This window comes from Diplotaxodon limnothrissa, linkage group LG16, assembly GCF_057381915.1.
Source record: "Diplotaxodon limnothrissa isolate DT_005_m linkage group LG16, D_limnothrissa_male_GT1.1, whole genome shotgun sequence".
In the NCBI taxonomy this organism is placed as follows: domain Eukaryota; kingdom Metazoa; phylum Chordata; class Actinopteri; order Cichliformes; family Cichlidae; genus Diplotaxodon; species Diplotaxodon limnothrissa.
In genome coordinates, this window is record NC_140611.1 from 36,416,274 (window position 1) to 36,434,827 (window position 18,554).

Genomic DNA, 18,554 nt, shown 5'->3' on the forward strand with positions numbered 1-18,554 from the left:
GATCGTTTTTTTTCGTTGCAAAATGAAACAAAACGATGGGAAACTTATGGCATTCATGCAGACATTACTTTGACTTCTACCTCATGGTAGAAGCTTCTTCAGCAGAGCAATGTGCTCTGTCACAATGCAAAAATTCCTTAACAGCTGTAAAACAAGCCGGATGAACAAAGACCCCACCCCACAATCCACAGAACCCGAGGATCCAACTACAGCCCACTGCCAGAAACCATAAAACATCCAAACTATCCCATTCAAAACCACAACAGGTTAGAAGTATTTCGAAGCACTGAGGGGACATACACAGTATTTGTCAGGGGGTTATAATGCTGTGACCTGACACACCTGTCACTTTAGAATCAGCATTCGCACACAAAAAAGCGTGTGAGGATGCAGAAGGGTGAAGCTGTGGCCAGTTTGGCATTTTCTTGAGGAGGACTTCACTTAAAAATGCACTGAGCAACACTCAGCCACAAGCTGAAAATGTCACTGCGTTCCAAAAAGATCCTCAGTAGTTTATGCCTACTGCTTTTTCCACAGGAAGAGGGGATGGTGGAGGATTGGAGTGCTATCTGTATGTGGAAAAATGTCAAGAGGGGTTTTGAATATGGCTTATGAAAAGGAATACTTGAGCAAAGCAGACGGTAGTTGTAAAAGCCAGAATTTTTAATATGAGCTTAGATGCTGACAGCTATATAGGAGTACATCGTGGATGTGGGTCTGCATGTGAGATAAACTCACTTCATACAGCTCTATGTAAAGTTTATATGAAAGCACTACATCCCAGACCGCATGGAATTTGTAACTGGTTAAACGCTTGCGTTCACTCGATGAAATACACAGTAAGCAAAAAAATTGCCCGTGAATGGAAACAATTCAAGAACATCTACCTGGTACTGTTCCAGGAACATGTGTAGTTGCTGTACAGAGATCCGGAGGTCAGTCTCATTGAACTCGTATGGAATGTTCCAGCCTAAAGGTCCAAACTTTCTCCTCTCTTGGGTCAGGGCGTGGAAGAAACACAAGCCATACAATAGCTTCTTGAACACAGCCTGGGAGGTGGAACAGATGAAAGATGTGATCTAAGATAAATAGTGGTGCTCGTATCCCACTGCTAAAACACACACACCCTGAAATCCACCCGCTGATGGAGCCATGGTAGACATGCACAGCAAGCCACCAAGACATGTTTGCATACTGACCGGCTTGCTGCAGCTGCCAAAAAACTCTGGGTCAGAGATGGGATCCATTAAGAAGGAACGTGCAATGTTGGAGCGGAGACCTTTTGGAGCCTCGTTGGTCATCTTAACACCATTCTGGAGCACCGCCACAGGGAATGTGGGAGATGGGTAGCTAGTAAGCCACAGCCTGAAGTCTGGGTGGGTGGTATCTGGGTTCAGCCCCTGCTCACAGAGGCAAAAAGCAAGTAAATACATGCATATATTGGAACAATATAACTTGCTGTGTACTGAAAAAACGCATGTCCTCACCTCACAAACTCTCTCCAGTGTTGACATCCATGAAGTGGCCAAGTGGCAGTTTTGCAGAACCACCCAGGTGCCTTCGTTAATGCCTGTCTGAATCATGCGCATAGCAATAGGACCTTGGCCTTGGCCCAAAGAGAGGGACGTCAGCTTGTTACCAGTAAAGCCCTGAGAGATAAGAAGAGTGGTGCACTTCATTTTTTAGCTGCTTTTTGACTGAGGTCTCTCTCTCTCTCTCTCTCTCTCTCTCTTTTTTTTTTTAGACCCAGTAAATATTGAGATTGAATTTCTTTCATTGTTAGAGGCAATTTTGATTTCATTTACAGTTTGATGCACACAGCAGGATGACAGCTATAGTTGTAATGTCTCTGTACCTTTTCATCTCCAAACTTGAGCAAAGCCGCCATGGGGTCGGAGCCAGGGGAAAGGATGAAGATAAGGGGGGCACAACAGTGGCTATCTGTAAAGGTGTTACTTAAGTTAAAGGGTGGTGCTTCAATGAAGTGATGGCCCAACTTGTCTGAAACAAACTCCTGAACCACGGGAACAATCTGAGGACAAGTTAAAGGAATGTTTTAGAGGTTTTATGTGAAAAAAAGGTTATAAAAAGAGATCATTCCCCATGTGGACTGACTTTGTCTGGCCTGAGACAGCGAATCACCAGCATCTTCTGAAACTGGCTCAGCTTCTCCTGCCACTCATTAGGAAACTGAGTCTGATGGGGCTCCTGCAAATAGACAAAGCAGAGTCAGTTTTGATTCAGACTAAGTATGCATGGGAAGTACTTTTAGTTTCACACTGCATAACTTTCCAAATATTAATCCTGTCATATGTCATAAATATATATTTTAAGCTGTAGAAAAGCACTAGATATTTTAAATCTGTTGATCAAAATGATCTTAATCAAATACCAGCTGAGGAATAATTATGTCAAGTTTTCGGTGACAGGCAAGGTTAATCAGTGCAATCGTGCAAAAAAATAGAGAAATATTGTACATAACTAGACATGCAAATGAAAAGCATGAAGAAAGGCAACAAATGGAAGCAGACAGAAATGGGGAAGAGAAGAAAAAAAAATGGGAAATGGGTTTTAGGTCACAGCAATATGTTTGATTAATTAGTGGAACAAGTGCACCGGAGGAAGTGAGCAATGGTAGAGGAAACTTTTGGAATTATTTCCCCTAGGCTGTTTGTCGAGAGACTTCTGGCTATGTGTGTTGGCAGGTGCTTTGAGATGGATACACCTATTTAGGATCTCCTGGGGATTCACTGTGTGAACAGGGCGTGTTAGCGTGTGTGAGTGCCCGTGTGCTTGATTGAACAGCTGTTCTTACATCAAAATTGAATAAATGTGAATTCTACAACTGGAACAAACTCGATTTAATTAGACAGAAGTGTTGTGGCTGATTTTGTTGATTATAAATCAAAGATGGTTTGTGTGTACGTATGTGCGACGGCAAAGACACAAGCCTGTACGCCGCACGCATGTTTGAATGCGCCACACATTGATTAAGCAGCTGTTCTTGCATTTAGATTGCATAGATATGAGGAGCACAACAGGAGCTGAATAGATTTGATTAGATTAGATGAAACCTCAGTTTGTGATTCTCTGTGTTTCAAAGATGGACAGTGTCTCTGTGTGCATCATAATCTGACAGGAAAATGTTTCCCTCTTCAACCTCCTTTGTTCTGTATGCCCTTTATATTCACTACATGTATAATAACTGAAAAAAAGACTCTTAAAACAAAGTACAAAGTTAAAGCTTCAATGTGTCAGATAAATCAGATCAACCAGTGGCTTTAAAAATTAATAAAAAAGCTAATTTGAACAGGGCCAATATTTTTGAATCAGACATTTTCTTGTACTATAGGAGGGTACAGTATGAGAAAACAACTAATCCTATGATTTGTTTGGCATATCTATCATTAATTTAAAAAAATACAATATTTGAAGTGATGTTGTATTGACAAAACTAAAAAGAAAAAAGATAACAATGTAACGAATCAAATTATGGCATGTGTGTGGAATCAAAGTGAGAACACATGTTATGATTAATAAAGAAATCTAGCCGAGACAAAAGGTGGTAAAATAGTTAAAGCATACATGCTACACTGAATATATAAACTGAAGTACTCTGCATCCACATTGTTCCCAGGCAGGGAAGGGGGGAGCGCCACTGCACCCCAGTTGTGAGATTCCACAGAGCCACCCTGCTAAGCTTAAAGTTGGGCGAAGCTGGCCTTGTGTTTAATGCTGCTATTTTATCTCATTCACTGTTTTCCCAAGGTTTGATTGTTTTGCATCTGCACAGCCAATCAAACACTTTTACTCATATTAAGAAGAAATTAAGACTCTGTTTCTTGTTGTGCTTTCACCAGCAAAGCAGCAACTTTTACTCTAGTCTGTGTCTACAAGACAAGCACTTCCAAAACACTCATTGCATCCATCAATCTTCTTCCACTTACACATCCAATTCTGGGGCTGGAGTCTATCCCAGCTGCCACAGGGAAAGAGTCAGGGTGCACACTGGACAGGCTCACAAGCTTGTAACAAGGTGACACAGAGACACAACCATTCATACCTACAGACAATTTAGAATCACCGGTTAACATGCATGTCTTTGGACTGTGGGAGGAAGCCAGAATACTCATAGAGACCCCGCTGAGAACATGCAACCTCCACACAGAAAGGCCTCAAACAGCTGGTGGTCGTTTAAACCAGGAAACCACCACCATGCCACCCTCAGGACACAGATAACACCCACACCGAAAAATAATTATAATATTTTGTCCGCTGTACGTCAAGTAATTAATCTATAAGGTTTGGGTAAGAGGGCGAGATGAAAAACATAGAAACAAACAAAAAATAATAATTGTTAAATCTTTTGATGTACATATTAATTTTCCAAAGTAAACTTTGGGTCAGTGGATCCACTCTGATCTATCAAACCAACAGACTGCAGACAGATGTTTTAATTTCAATACTCTGTTGACACCAAAAGAGGACCAGTTTGATGTAAACTGTAACCAAACTCACTTCCACCTAGAAGTTAACACACTTCCTAAAATATGACACAAGTCACAGAAGCTAAATTAATGTTTAATATTGATTAACTTTACATTTTAGGATGATTTACTGCCCCTATGATAGCAGCTGATCTGTATTTTTGGGTTGGATCTTTCTCATCTTCCTCTTGACAATACCCCATATAGTCTCTTTCAGCTAGCTGGCCAATAAAGGACACTAACAACATGGTCAAAACACCATTTGGTAGCAGTTTTGGGATTGTGGGCAGAAGCAAACTTCTGGTGGAGAAAAGAAAATCGGCATCCACATAAAGCGTTCTGTAGATGGAAACATGAAGTGCTCTGGTAGATGGCTGACTCGATCAAACACAGTGGGCCAACCACCACCAACATAAGCAGATAACATAGCACCCAACACTGGCCAACTTCACTGGATTTGAAACACCTTTTGATTCTCTCCACTCTTCCTCCAGACGGTAGGATGCTTTGATTTCCGAATAAAAAGCAAAATGTACTTTCATCTGAAAAGAAGACTTTGAACCACTGAGCAAAAGTCCAGGTAAAATATTCTGATGTGGTCTCTGGCTCAGACAGTGTAGCTCCATTCCTGTGCATGGAGGCAGATTCTACTTCTTGAATCAGCAGTCTTCCCTATAATTGTTAATATTGCCAATGCAATGGTACCAATAGCACACTGAAATTCTGATTTTCATATGCTATAAACCATAATCATCAAATTTAAAACATAAACCGACTTGAATATTTCATTTCAAGTGACTTAATACAGACTACATCAAAGTTTATTTTTCTGAGTTTAAACTAGAAAAATAAATGAAAAATGTCATCATACTTTTTTACTATATTCAACAAACCCAGCGAGAGGCGACTTACTGGGCTGTCATAGACCTGTTTCCACTCATTTCTGCAGCCTGTCAGGTCCTGACGCAGGCCTTTGAAATGTTCCATCGCATCCAAGCGGCATATCTCATCCCAAGACTTTTTAGGCAGCCAGGTGCAGGGATTGGAGTAGGGGTTGTCCAGGCCCACACCGCCCGTTAGAAGGAAGCGCCACTCCCCCTCTTCCACCTAAAACATTAATTAGTGACATGTCCTGTTAACACAGCAGCAGAATGACCAGAATTTGTAATTAAGTGGATTAATGCTTGACAATTTGGGGGATTATCTTTGGATAAGTAGTTTATGCAAATTGGAAATAGAAGAAACAGATAATCTAAAACAATCCTCGAGAAGACCAGAGCTGAAAACTGACACTAAGGAGCTTGTTTGATTATCTAATCACTTATTTAAAAAAAACAAAACCCAAACAATATGTGTGTGTTCTCCATTATCAAATGTGTGTCTGTGCGTGTGTAAATTCCTACCAGCTTGCTATGCATAAGCAGGCTGACAGTGAGGCAGAGGGAAAAAAGTAGCTTATCCTTCTCAAACAGAGAGCGACACACATTCACATACAGTGTATAGGTAAAGTGGTCTCTCAGGATCTGCAGTCTGAAAAAGAGACGCATGCCATCATTTAATAATCTTTAATCACATTAATGCACCATCACCAGCATTGCATTTAATTTTTTAACAGAGACCTTTAAAACACTGTTTTGGTGACCAGCAGGAACTAGTATTTTGCTAGTACATTAGTCAGGCCTGCCTACCTCTGCTCCAAGTCATCACTCTTGTCTGAGCTCTCAATGGAGCTGATGAAGAGGTTAATAAACCAGGTGAGGGAGTATTGGTACATGGGTTCAATGTTAGCCAGGTCAGCAATAGAGAAGAACAAGATTGCCGAATGCACGGCAATAGGTGTGTAACCCATGCGGGTCTCATCAATCTTCTTCTCTGTCACCTCGGCCACGGCCTGCTTCTCTGAGATTTCGTTGGCAAGCACCTTGGAAGCAGAGAGGATCTCGACGGCAGTCTCATCCTCCAGGATGTTGCCCTGAGAGGAGGACAGGACCTCTAAGATTTTGTCCTCGATCTCCTTCAGTTGTCTGAAAAAAAAAAAAAAAAAAAAAGGGAAGAAACTCTGAATTAATAGTCTACAGTATTTTTCACTCGGGGAAGTAGAGATTTTATTGAATTAGTTGAATGGATTTGACCTTGGTCTAACATATGCCTCTGTACCTTTTGTTCTCTGCTCCCTGCAGAATGAGAGCCTGTTTCTCTTCTTCCAGGTCAGGCCTCTCCCGGGCTACCACAATGCCCAGTAGCTGGTCTTGAATGCCCTCTGGAGTGATCATGAAGTTTAGCAGTGTCACCTACATCACACAGAATATCCACTTCACGTACAACTATGGAGACATAATTGTTGAAGAATAAGTGATGTACGTGTGTATGTTTCAGAGGAAGGTGTCCGCCCTTTTTCTCAGCCATTAAAGTGAAGTGTTGATCGTCTCGGCTTTAGAGCTGTTCTCCTGGCCAAACCTCCTACCCAATAAATTCCAGTAACTGCTTCAGCCTTGGCAAAGTACAGGTAGGATGCATTTACTTTTTTCTCCTTTTCTGTGGAAAGGTGTTGCAGGAGTTGAAGGAGTGTCTTTTACCACAGGCGTAGTCATCCTGCGCTGCACTTACCCGGAGGTTAAAAGCCTATATATGCTATCTACTCTCTGCCCTAATAAACGAGTGCACTTCTTCGGGGCTTAATTCCATTTCTATTGATGCCGTGAGACCCACTCAGCTGGTGGTAAAGACTCAGAGCCTGTATAAATCTCCAGTTTGTCCTTTTCACACATACACCCTCCTTCTTTGCCTCGCCTCGTCCCTTGCGCTCCTAAGGGCTTTTTTTCTAGATGCTTACCCTCTTGTATTTGGAGCTATTGCGTTTCAAATAGGGTTTAATGGGAATAATGGAAACTCATAGTGTACTGTAGAGAAGACAAAAAAAAAGATTTAAGCAAAATGAGGGGAAAAAAAAGGGAAGAATTGAGCCAGCTGTGAAAAATGAGTTGAATCAATCTAATGGCTGCCCATAAAGAGGAGAGCCCCTGCAAATAGATGCTTGAAATGTGATCTTCTGTAATGCTTTCCAACCCCTTGCCTCTCAGTAATGCAATTTTCCTTTAATGCTCCTTTTCTTGGAATCCTTTTTTCAGAGTGGATGGGGGCTGTGTTCCATTGGGAAGGTGATATAGGTGATATCACTGAACAATGATTCACTGTGTTATTGAGGTAAAAATGTCATTTGGGTGGTATCAATAACTAAGAGCCAAAGAAGAAAAGTAGATCTCATCTGATATCAAATGAAAACTTTAAATAAAAAAACAAAACGAAAATCAAACCTCAGTTCTAAATGATGCTATTTATCACTATTATTATTGATATTTTAGGGCAGAAGCCTGCAGATGACTCTGTTGGTTTATGTGTGTGCTTGTGTTTTATTATTCCCTTCTTTGTTGGCTCTGTTGTGGTAGATACATCTATCCTTAGCTGTGACACAATTAAAGGGTTGTAGCTCCATCTGTGTGGAAGAGGTTAGTACAGAATGCATGGAGGACTGCATACGGCTCGTTACAGCAACACTGAAACTTGCTGTAAACAGCACTGTTATGTGTGGTGACTATGAATGCTATCCTCTGCTTTAACTAAAGGTGGTATCAGATTTACGTCTCAGTGATGGAATATGTTGAATAGGTTTCTCTGCGTGTCTCCACAACGTAGAATTAAAACATTAAAACTAATCACCGGGAATTTTATCCATTCAAGTTCTTTCTGGATGCTCAGATACTTGATCCAACAAGCTGGCCAGTGAAACTCCCAGCAAGCCATTATAATGAAACTGCTGCAAACCTGCACTACCAGTCCTGCATCCTACTGCACCTTCCAAATGGACTTCAGTACATGAAAAAAGGTTTCATAGTTATAATTACTGCACATTATCCTATAGTAGGGAGAAGAAAAACAGAACAGTGGTGACAGCAGTATCCCTACAGTACCTTGACAGAAGTCTCAGGCAGGTAGTGAGGGTTGCGTAGCTTGGTAGTGATGTAGAAGCGAAAGTCAGGAACATATTCAATGGTAGAGTCTCCCAGACGGATGCACATTGCACCGCCCTGTTTAAAGGTCTGTCGAAGCAGCAGAGGCTCCAGTATGGGATCCAGCTCCTCACCGACATTCTCCAGCAGCACTGACAGAAAATGTTCAAATCAATGTTTTTTCTAATCAGGAGAGAGACGTCTTTATAAATATAAAAAGCTGTCAAACTGTTGAATCAGAATCAGAATACTTTATTGATCCCTGGGGGAAATTATTTTTTGTTACAGTGCTCCATTTTAAACCAACATTAAGACAAGACAGACAATACGCTAACTAAGAATAGTACAATATATACATATATATATACATACATACATACATACATAAGTCACTTATAAATAAATAGTTGGAAAAGAAACATGTGTAGCTGTAGCAGCAAACAGTGTGTTAAGTGGATGCGTTGTACTACTGCCTCAACAGCTGAGCTGCTTCAAAGCTTCAAATATTTCCAAACTCTTCAGCCAAGACAAAGCATTTTACCTACAACACCTTTACCAGTATTTTATAGATCACCAGTTAGCCATTTTGGCAGAACTGGGAGAAACGCGCATTCAAACCCTGCATACGGTCGCCTGCTCTACCTGTGAAAAAGAGACTCTTCATGCCAAATGTTTCACTTTCTGGTTAAAAATACACTATAAATGGTCTTTAATCTGGTCTTTTCCTTTTGATATTTAATTCTTTACCCAATTTAACTATCTAATACAACTTTTTTTCACCATTATCATTTCACTGTTGTCATGTTTCATTTTACATCTCTCTCTAATATTAGTTTTATTCAGTTGTTTTGATTTAAATGCGCTGTACTGCATTGTGTCACGGCTTGTCATTTTACTTATTTCATGGTGCATTTATTTCATGCAGGACTCTCACTTCATGTCATTGTGGCCATGTTCCTGCCTCTGGAAAGTACTCTGCATCTTGCTTGAAAATGTTCTTTCAATTTAAAAATCTTTAAAATCATATTAAGGAGCAGTGGGAGACCCTTCCCAACAACGAAAGTTTATACTCCATACAGAGACTTGTAATAGTTGTGCTGATGCATTCCTGGCTCGCATAAACTATATTTTATAAGTTGTGTGATGAATTAAAGTTAAACTCAAACTGTCTTTCAGCTTTCTGTGATTAGTACTCAACCGTGAACTTCCACTGCAGTTGCATACATGAGTAATATCAAGAAATCAGTGAAGCACATGAAAATGCAATCGCCTTACTCCCATGACATCATTATTAATACGATTTCACATTAAGTATGATAATGCTCTTCTCATGTTACCAACATCAGCCCATCTATAATTGACATTTTGCCTTTAGGTGGTAACTAACTTTTTCTTCAGTTTTCAGATGGAGTGATAGCTGATGAACTTTCTCTTACAAGTTAGTTACCAAAGCAGGTCAACCCTTTATAGGCATAAATATTTAATATATGTTACCAGATTAAAAAGCATGTTTTTAAATTTAATAAACACATGCATATCCTAGGAGATTTGCCATGAAAGCACCAGCCCAACCGTGCTAAAAGAAAGAATAGTAGTGCATCATCAGGATTATAAGTGGTAATACAAACAGCAAGAAACTGTAAAACTGTGAAATAAGAAAACAGGCAGTGAAGGATGAAACTGTACCCTTAGGGGACTCTTTTGCGCCGTAAAAGGACAAGTTACTCTCTGAGCTGTTAGCCTTGCAGTAAGCAAAGACCTAGCGGCTGGCTGGGTCAGCTCATTATTTAGATGTATCTGTAATGGTGGTGCAGCTTTCTGTGTTTCTGAGTCTTAATTCCTTCTTGAAGTTGCCCCCCGTGGCCCCTTCAAAATAATATGAGAAGCAATTATCTACAATATTATACCACAACTTTTAAAAAAACGTTGTATACTTTTCTATGAGACATGGTGGGCTCTTTTCTGAAACCAGTTTGAGGACCAAAAGGTCACATCTACACAGCAGCACTGGGGATTGAATGCTTTTCCACTTCGGGGCTACAGAGATTAATAAAATCAGACACATGGCTGCCTCAACCACACTTGGACACATAAAATCGGTCCAAAAACATCGTCACATCTGCCTACACATCGCAGCTTGAGCCTAACACCGGGCAGGAGAAAAAAATAAATGCAGAACATATAATTGATTTCTCCTGAGCTTTTATGTGATCTATAGTAGTCTGACATATAAACAGTACATTAGGCCGAATAAAGGCTCACTCAGAAATGTCTCACTCAGAAACATCGCTAATTTCAATTTTGCCACTACAGAACAACAGAGAACAAAAGAGAGCTGCAGTCTTGGGGCAGCAGTAATTAGTTTCTGTGGTAAAGAGAGACCTCAGCAGGCAGTAACAGGGAGTGCAACAGTGTGGTTGAGGCAGCCATGGCAGTCGCATTGAACTAGAAGAATTATTATACTTACCTGGTGTGCCAAACTGGATACAATTCTCCAGAGTGCGTACAAAGTCAGCATCGCTCAGTTTAATAACATGCAGGTTATTGGCCTTCTCCATATTTTTCACCCACTTGTTGGCCTGGCCTTGAGGATCGATCATCAATGGCCACCGCCTGGCATTACTACACACACACACACACACACACACACACACACACACACACACACACACACAGCAGTGTGTGATCAAATGAGGCCACCTTGTCAGTGAGAAAGATCTTTTTAACTGTGAGACATACGGGGTTGGGGGGAATGCTGAAGAACAACAACTGCGATGCAGAGAGCAGCTGAGAGGTGAAAACGCAGTTAGACAGCTCACAGCTGGATAGAACCCCAGTGGCAATAGTACTGTGACTACAGCACAATTTTGTTCTTCGTTTACACCAGGGGTCGGCAACCCTGGGCATGCATGCCACAGCTGGCACACAAGGGGTTAACTGATGGCACCACCATAGCTGGACTGGCCATGCGCGGTATGCCCAATAGTGATTTTTCGTTTTTATGTTGTTGTTTTTTTACGGTATAAACAATGAAAGATGGTGGATTGGCCAGATGCTGGCAGATGTGTAAAAATAACTCAGTTGTTTGGTGGTGGCAATGGAGGAGCTTCCAATGAGGCCAGCAGGTGGATGAGGGAAAGGGGAGGCAGGAGGAGGAGAGACCCGAGGCGGCCACCGGTCTGACTGTCAATGAACTGAACTTCAGGTAAGAAGTTATGACCTGCAGTCTATCTGGGTCAGATATAAACCAAATAGTAGTTTATTTTCGTTGTGCTGACTTTTTACAGTCAGTTACAATAACTCGTACTGCGTACTAGCTAGCATGACGGAGTTTCTATACAGCTGGGTGGGTGTTTTGATGTTGCTGATAGTAAACTTTATTTTATTCATAAGATTACTTAGTAGAGTTGCCAACCATCCCGTAAAAAACTGAATCGTCTCGCATTCAGAGAAAATATTACGCGTTTCGCATTGAGCTGAAAAGGAACACAGTTTGTCCCGGACTTCAGCTAGAATGGAAAAGACACAAAGCTGGAGTTATTCTGTCGTTATGCTGTCAGCTGCCTCTTCTTCTCTCATTCTCTCCCACTCCCTCTCTTTTTGCTATTTCAATGATCAGCTGATCGGCTTTTCTCTCTTGTTTGTTTATCGCCCACTTTGCACCAGAAAGAGGAAACCAGCGGATGTCGCGTTAAACAACAGCAGCACGTTTAAGCTTGATCAGCTGTTGTTAGAATTTATTTAATATTAATTTCTAGTATCAGCTGATGTTTGCTGGAGCCACAGCTGTAAAGCTGCTGGTCATGATGTCAGTTTGGTTATCTGGTGAGAGGGAAACATGAAGATGAAACCAGGAGATGTCCTTACTAGAGATGGCACGATACCACTTTTTTATGTCCGATACCGATACCGATATCATAAATTTGGATATCTGCCGATACCGATATGAATCCGATATAGTGTTTTTTAACCAACAAAACTGTTTTTTAAAATATCTTGCTGCATTTTGCAAGTCTGCAAGTTCATACTCAAGTTTAAAACAACAACTACACTAAAGCTATTCTGTTATACCTGTATACAAAAAAAATATTTCATAGTTCAGCAATACTGATCAATCTAATAAACTTAAACCTACACCATCCTCCCTATTCTGGTATTTTAAAGAGTACTTAGCGTAAATATTAAGCAACCTAACTAATAGGGTTCCAACTCCCAGCAACAACAAAAATAAATAAATAAAAAATAGGGAACCACCCCTCACACTCCACCTCATGATGCTTAATCGACGTAATCAACCTTAATTTGATGCAGTGCGAAAAAAAATGCACAGAAATCAATTATTTTTCAAGAAATATTAAATAGATTCAACATCTTTCTTCAACAAAATTGCAGACTGCACAGATGGTACCTTCCCAAAGTAAAGAGTACTATAGCTTACTAGGGTATATATATTAGACTTAATAGTCACTATATACAGTAATTGACTTCTATTCATTTTACATCAAATTAAAACTTTGGGTGTCAGATAATTATTTATTTAAAGCTAGACATTTTAAATGAGAATAAGAAAGAAAAGTATGTCTTTGTGCCCCCTTTTCCCTGTTCATGCCCTATCGGCCCCCCTGGCTAAACTTTGCAAGATCCGCCCCTGCACAGTTACCAGCCGTCAGCTACGTAGAAAAGATCCTCGAGTAGAAAGTAAGATTAAATAAATTCTAACAACAGCTTATCAAGCTTAAACGTTCTGCTGTTGTTCAGCCGCTGGTTTCCTCTTTCTGGTGCAAAGTGGGCCAAAAACAAACAAGAGAGACGGACTCCCGACAGAAAAGCCGATCAGCTGATCATTAAGCAGTTTCATGATTGAAGTAGCAGCCGGAGAGCGAGAGGCAGTCGCTCGTTAAGCTTAACGCAGGAATGCTTTACAAACATTCAGAGATGGACTTACACACTTGCTTTACTTCTCTCGGGGATAACTTTGTCGGAGATGAAATGCCGAGTTGCTAGCGAAGCTCCACATGCTATCCAGACCACCGACAGGTCCCGCATGCCACAGCCGCTCTATCACGTGATGCATACTGCTCCGACGTGCTAACGTTCTGAGGTGAGTTACGGCGTGTTGCAAGTTTTGTGAGGTGCTTTCGTGATATTTAATGGATCGGATTACATTTTTTATTTTTCTCCGATATCCGATCCAGTAATTTAGGTCAGTATCGGACCGATACCGATACGTAATATCGGATCGGTCCATCTCTAGTCCTTACTGAATCATCAGAGCTGAACTGGTGATGGAGAAACAGGTTTACCTTTTAGGTGACATGAATGAGTTGATGGGAAGTCATGAACTGTTTCTGAGAGACAACTAACAGCTGGTAACGGTGCAGGGGCGGGTCTAGCAAAGTTTTGTCAGGGGGCCAGGCAGGGCATTAACAGGGAAAGGGGGGCACAAAGAAATACTTTTCTTTCTTATTCTCATTTAAAATGTCTTGCTTTTAATAAACAATTATCTGAATCTTACAACTAAAGTTTTTATCTGATGTAAAATGTATAGAAATCATACATAAACCAACAAGACAGTGTATATCACTGTCACAACCAGAGATGGGCAGTAACGCGTTACAAGTAACGCGTTACTGTAATCTGATTACTTTTTTCAAGTAACGAGTAAAGTAAGGGATTACTATTGCAAAATCGGTAATTAGATTACCGTTACTTTCCCGTAGGAACGCTGCGTTACTGCGTTACTAAAACCGTGATTTTTTTTGCGAGAATGTCTCATGACAGTGACGTAAGCAAGTGCGACGTTGGTGACAGCAGCTGTGTGCAGATCAACAATGGATAATATATCGAGTGCGGGAGAGAGTATGAGCGTGCAGCGTTTAAAGTGTGGAAGTACTGACCTTACTTTGAGTTTGATTCCATAAAAAGTGACAAAAACATTAGCGTCCATCGTGCGTGGGAAGAAAACTTATTTTTACAGCGAAAAAAACCCCTAAACTTCCGAGCAAGCACCGAGTAGCTACGACGTGATGGGAAACTCACAGAGACACTCGCGCGGATTCTTCAACTGACCGCAGCACACCTACACCAGGGTAACCCTCCGCCTACCCTGCTCCTGCTTTACAGGTGAAAATAGAGCAAAAGGACCGCTGAGTCTTTGACTTTATTTATTTTCTGCTGTGTTTTACTTGCATCTGTTTGAAAGAGTGAGTGAAAACACAAAAAATATTTTATTTTATGTGCTGGAATGTGTAGAAAATAGGTTTAAATGTTAAACTAATTTATTCAAGTCAGAGAATGTTGCATATAATTAAATGTTTTGCTTGATGCATAAAGTTAAAAGATTAAAACTGATAAAACAAGTTAAAAAAAGAGACTTTTCCATTTGATTACATTTTGTATGATGGATTATGTAGAAAAAGTAGAATTGGGCTGAAAGATCTATCACTTTATCACCTCTTCAGGTTGTAAATCGTGTTTTTTAAAAGTAACTAAGTAACTAAGTAACTAAGTAATTAATTACTTTTGAAAATAAGTAATCAGTAAAGTAACGGGATTACTTTTTGGGGGGAGTAATCAGTAATTAGTTACTGATTACTTTTTTCAAGTAACTTGACCAACACTGGTCACAACAATGTTCATTTTTATTCAAAGGCTTTATGGCTTTAATACCTGGTGGGCCGGTCTCTAGTCAAAATGCCCGGGCCGGTTTTTTGTCCCAGTCCAGCCCTGGGCACGACAGTGACTTAATCTGAGAAGGTGCATTAAAAAAATAAATGGCCGGGCCCGCGGTGCACATCGCAAATTAGCTCGCATAGACACATTAGTTGTGCCGCTTCTTAATGACGGTATCTTAGCTAACACCCCCAACTACCAGATTCAACTTGTAATTGGCTAAATTCCGACACTTCAAATGCTTCAGGAGCTGTCCACTCAGTGCAGCATCAGCCCCACGGAAATACACGGATATATCCGTAGACTCGAGATAGAATTCACTATGTGTTTTCAGGACTTTCAGGTGTATGGACCAATGTTTTCTTTTCTGATCAAACCAGAAAGGTTTAATGAGCAGCTGGGTTTGTCTCGCATTAACTGGCTGGACACAGAGGACATCGAAATGCAGCTGATTGAACTGAAAAGCTTGACTATGTGGGGGTCAAAGTTTGCAGAACTACGAAGGCAGCTGGAATCCATAGCTGTGTGTGTTCATGGAGCTTGCATTTTCAGCTGCTGGACATCACTACCTGTCAAGTTTAACTGTCTTCAGAATATTGCAGAGGCATCATTGACAATATTTGGCTCTACATATCTGTGTGAGCAGATTTTCTCTCAGGTAGCCGTCTGAACGCTGGACACTCGGAGACCTGTGTCTCTGAGTGGGAGACCAGAGATCAGATTAACATGTGTATCCCTGTATTAACAAACATGCCATATCGCTCAGTTTATTTTTCTTATCATTGTTGTGGGGAGGCCATAAATAGCATTTGCATTTTCTGTTGTACAGTTCATTTGCTGTTATGGATCAAAAGTGTCTTTTTTTGTTTCAAAATAGCTGATAACTATTCGCTGATAGCTGCCAACATCTGGGAATAAATATAATTCTATAAAGTTGTTCTATATAGTGTGTAACTGTTAATATAGAGCATTATTACATTTATTGCTAATGCAATTATATGGCACATTGACTAGCACACATCATCAGAAAGGTTGCCTACCCCTGGTTTACACAAACAGTGTTATTTTTTTACCATTCATTTTAGACAAACTGACCTATTTTATCCTGGTTCTTTGTTAATCCACATGTACAGTGACCTCAAACACAGCATCTAAACACATTCCTGCAGAGTAATAAAATACCCTTGTCTCTATTACAGCAACAATCCAAAGGTGCAGTGCACCTCTAAAGTGCTTTGGTGAAAAGTCTATTTCAAGTTCTCTTTTCTCCTTCTATTTTTGCCTTTGAGAGATTCTCAAAATCCTGTCTTTCTCCTTTCAATTTAATTCAGTTTTCTGTAAAGAATTCACATACAAGATCATTTAAGTCAAGTCCATTTAAGTCACAGTGAATACAATGTTAAACATTACGGTAATATTTGGGCCTTTGAAAGTTGGACTTCAGTACTTACGAGATTATGATTGCGTTATCTATGGAGAAGCTGTCCGATGGCAAGCCAGCGATGGTCCACGTGCGAATTTTTACTGCATCACCCAGCGATTTCATTAGAGACATGTTGTGGGAGCATGGGATCTCTCTGCTCTTACAAAGATTCATCCACTCCTGTGTCTGATCCTGGAAAGCAGCAGATTACTAGTAACGACTTTCTTCATTTTCCTAGATGCAGACAAACACACTAACCTGCTACCAAATACATCACCTGCCCATTTTACCTGAAGACACTGGTGTACCCAGTGTTCTTTTTAAATTTCTGATAGCTTAGTTTAGCTAGTGTGTTAGCACTGCTGAAATTCATCTTTTGGGTTAAAATGCTAATTTGCATTTCACTTTCAATAGCAAACAATAAAAATACTGGTGACTGCCAGTGCTTCAGTCTCCAGGCAGATACACCTATAGTATCAATTTCAAAATCCTACATCGTCTTGTTCTTAAGTTATCACATTCACAGGCTTTTCAGAAAACTTACTCTACCCAGAGAAGTGGAAATCACTGAGATTTGAACTCATCTGAGATTTTTAGTAGATGCACTTATGGTACAAAGTTTCTGTTTTATTTATATAGCACCAAATCACAACAAAAGTGGCCTCAAGGCACTTTACATTCTGAGGTATAGACCCTACAATAATACAGAGTGTTCACCGCGTTTTCAAGTTATCACATTCATAAGATTTTCAGAAAACTTGAAACATTTTCGTTCACAAATGTAGGTGTTCTCGCCACCTTCCAGCTACAGTGACAACAACATCAGCTTTTTATGGCAGAGCCATAAAAAAAAGTCATTAAGCTATTTTCAATACAATCTATGGTCTGTACCTGTCTGTAGCTTGACGTGAATGCTCCCAGGTAAGCTACTATGCCTGCTGAGATGAGGATGTCCCCAATCAGGTTATTGTAGAGGTTTCCAAGTTGTAAGGCCATTTCACTCCAGCGAGTCTTCTCCCCACCCAAACCTCCAATGAGCTGCTCTGCTCGCTCCAGCTTCTTACTGCAAAGATCGACCTGGAAGATATCATTACAAAAGGAAACTGAACAACAGTTCAAAAACAGTGTACTTGATTCCTGTCTGTGTCATATTCTTTTCTTTGTTGTTTTTTTGGTGTTGATGAATAACTGCATACATTTGTTTACATTCAGTGGAGAAACTGCTGACTGTTATAACATTAACATTAACATTTACAGAACACGTAATAGATATGATCATTTCCAGTGATCAGATCTGTTTAAAATTTCAAATATGGCAATTATTAAAATCAATTGGATTCTCCATCAGAGATAGCAAACCTGACTCTCTAGGTCAGCTTTCTTGTTTTTATTGGCATCCAAAGTCTTCTGAAGCTTTGCAAGTTTATCTTGGACTTCTTTTAGAGCAGCCTGCTTTTTCCTCAAGCCCTCCATGGCCACCTTTAGCTTCCCTTCAGCCTGTGCCAGCTTCTCTTTCTTTGGAGCCACCACCTTAGCAACTCTGAAAAACATATAATCTTATCTTCATAAATCTAAATGTGCAATACATAAGAGTAATTTACTAGATATGTGTGAAGTACAGGTGAAACAAACCATTATGAGTTAGTTTATTTTTACAAAATTACTCATCTACACTGCATAAATATAAATTAACAGATATCAAAGTTCTGCAACTTCTTGACTGCTTTCAGAACATAAAAGATGAAATACTTCATACTACATGGCAGCATGAAAATATGAATGAAATAATATCTCATCTTATTGTTTTTAAATTAAGGCTTTTACTGTGTATGGAAAGTGTCACCCGATGCCATCCTTATAATGAAACTGGATACTGTTGTTGAGAAATATTAAGAACTTCACTGCAGACAGGAAAATTTAATTTTATGACAAACTTTGCATCAATAAATAAAAGTAGCATTTAAA

General features: G+C 40.1%; 1 protein-coding gene across 1 annotated transcript in view; it reads right to left on the reverse strand.

The window, feature by feature from the left end:
• dnah7 (dynein, axonemal, heavy chain 7) overlaps window positions 1-18,554 on the reverse strand; it is a 79,864-nt gene that overhangs the window by 12,587 nt on the left and 48,723 nt on the right. The window contains exons 46-59 of the mRNA XM_085374872.1: window positions 17,949-18,129; window positions 17,481-17,666; window positions 16,618-16,781; window positions 10,962-11,116; window positions 8,456-8,646; window positions 6,645-6,778; window positions 6,176-6,511; window positions 5,891-6,017; window positions 5,400-5,594; window positions 2,116-2,208; window positions 1,856-2,032; window positions 1,488-1,649; window positions 1,200-1,400; window positions 888-1,049 (exon numbers count right to left, since the gene is read on the reverse strand). Of these exons, the coding sequence (XP_085230998.1) occupies window positions 888-1,049; window positions 1,200-1,400; window positions 1,488-1,649; window positions 1,856-2,032; window positions 2,116-2,208; window positions 5,400-5,594; window positions 5,891-6,017; window positions 6,176-6,511; window positions 6,645-6,778; window positions 8,456-8,646; window positions 10,962-11,116; window positions 16,618-16,781; window positions 17,481-17,666; window positions 17,949-18,129 (2,464 nt within the window). The remainder of the gene's footprint in view (window positions 1-887; window positions 1,050-1,199; window positions 1,401-1,487; window positions 1,650-1,855; window positions 2,033-2,115; window positions 2,209-5,399; window positions 5,595-5,890; window positions 6,018-6,175; window positions 6,512-6,644; window positions 6,779-8,455; window positions 8,647-10,961; window positions 11,117-16,617; window positions 16,782-17,480; window positions 17,667-17,948; window positions 18,130-18,554) is intronic.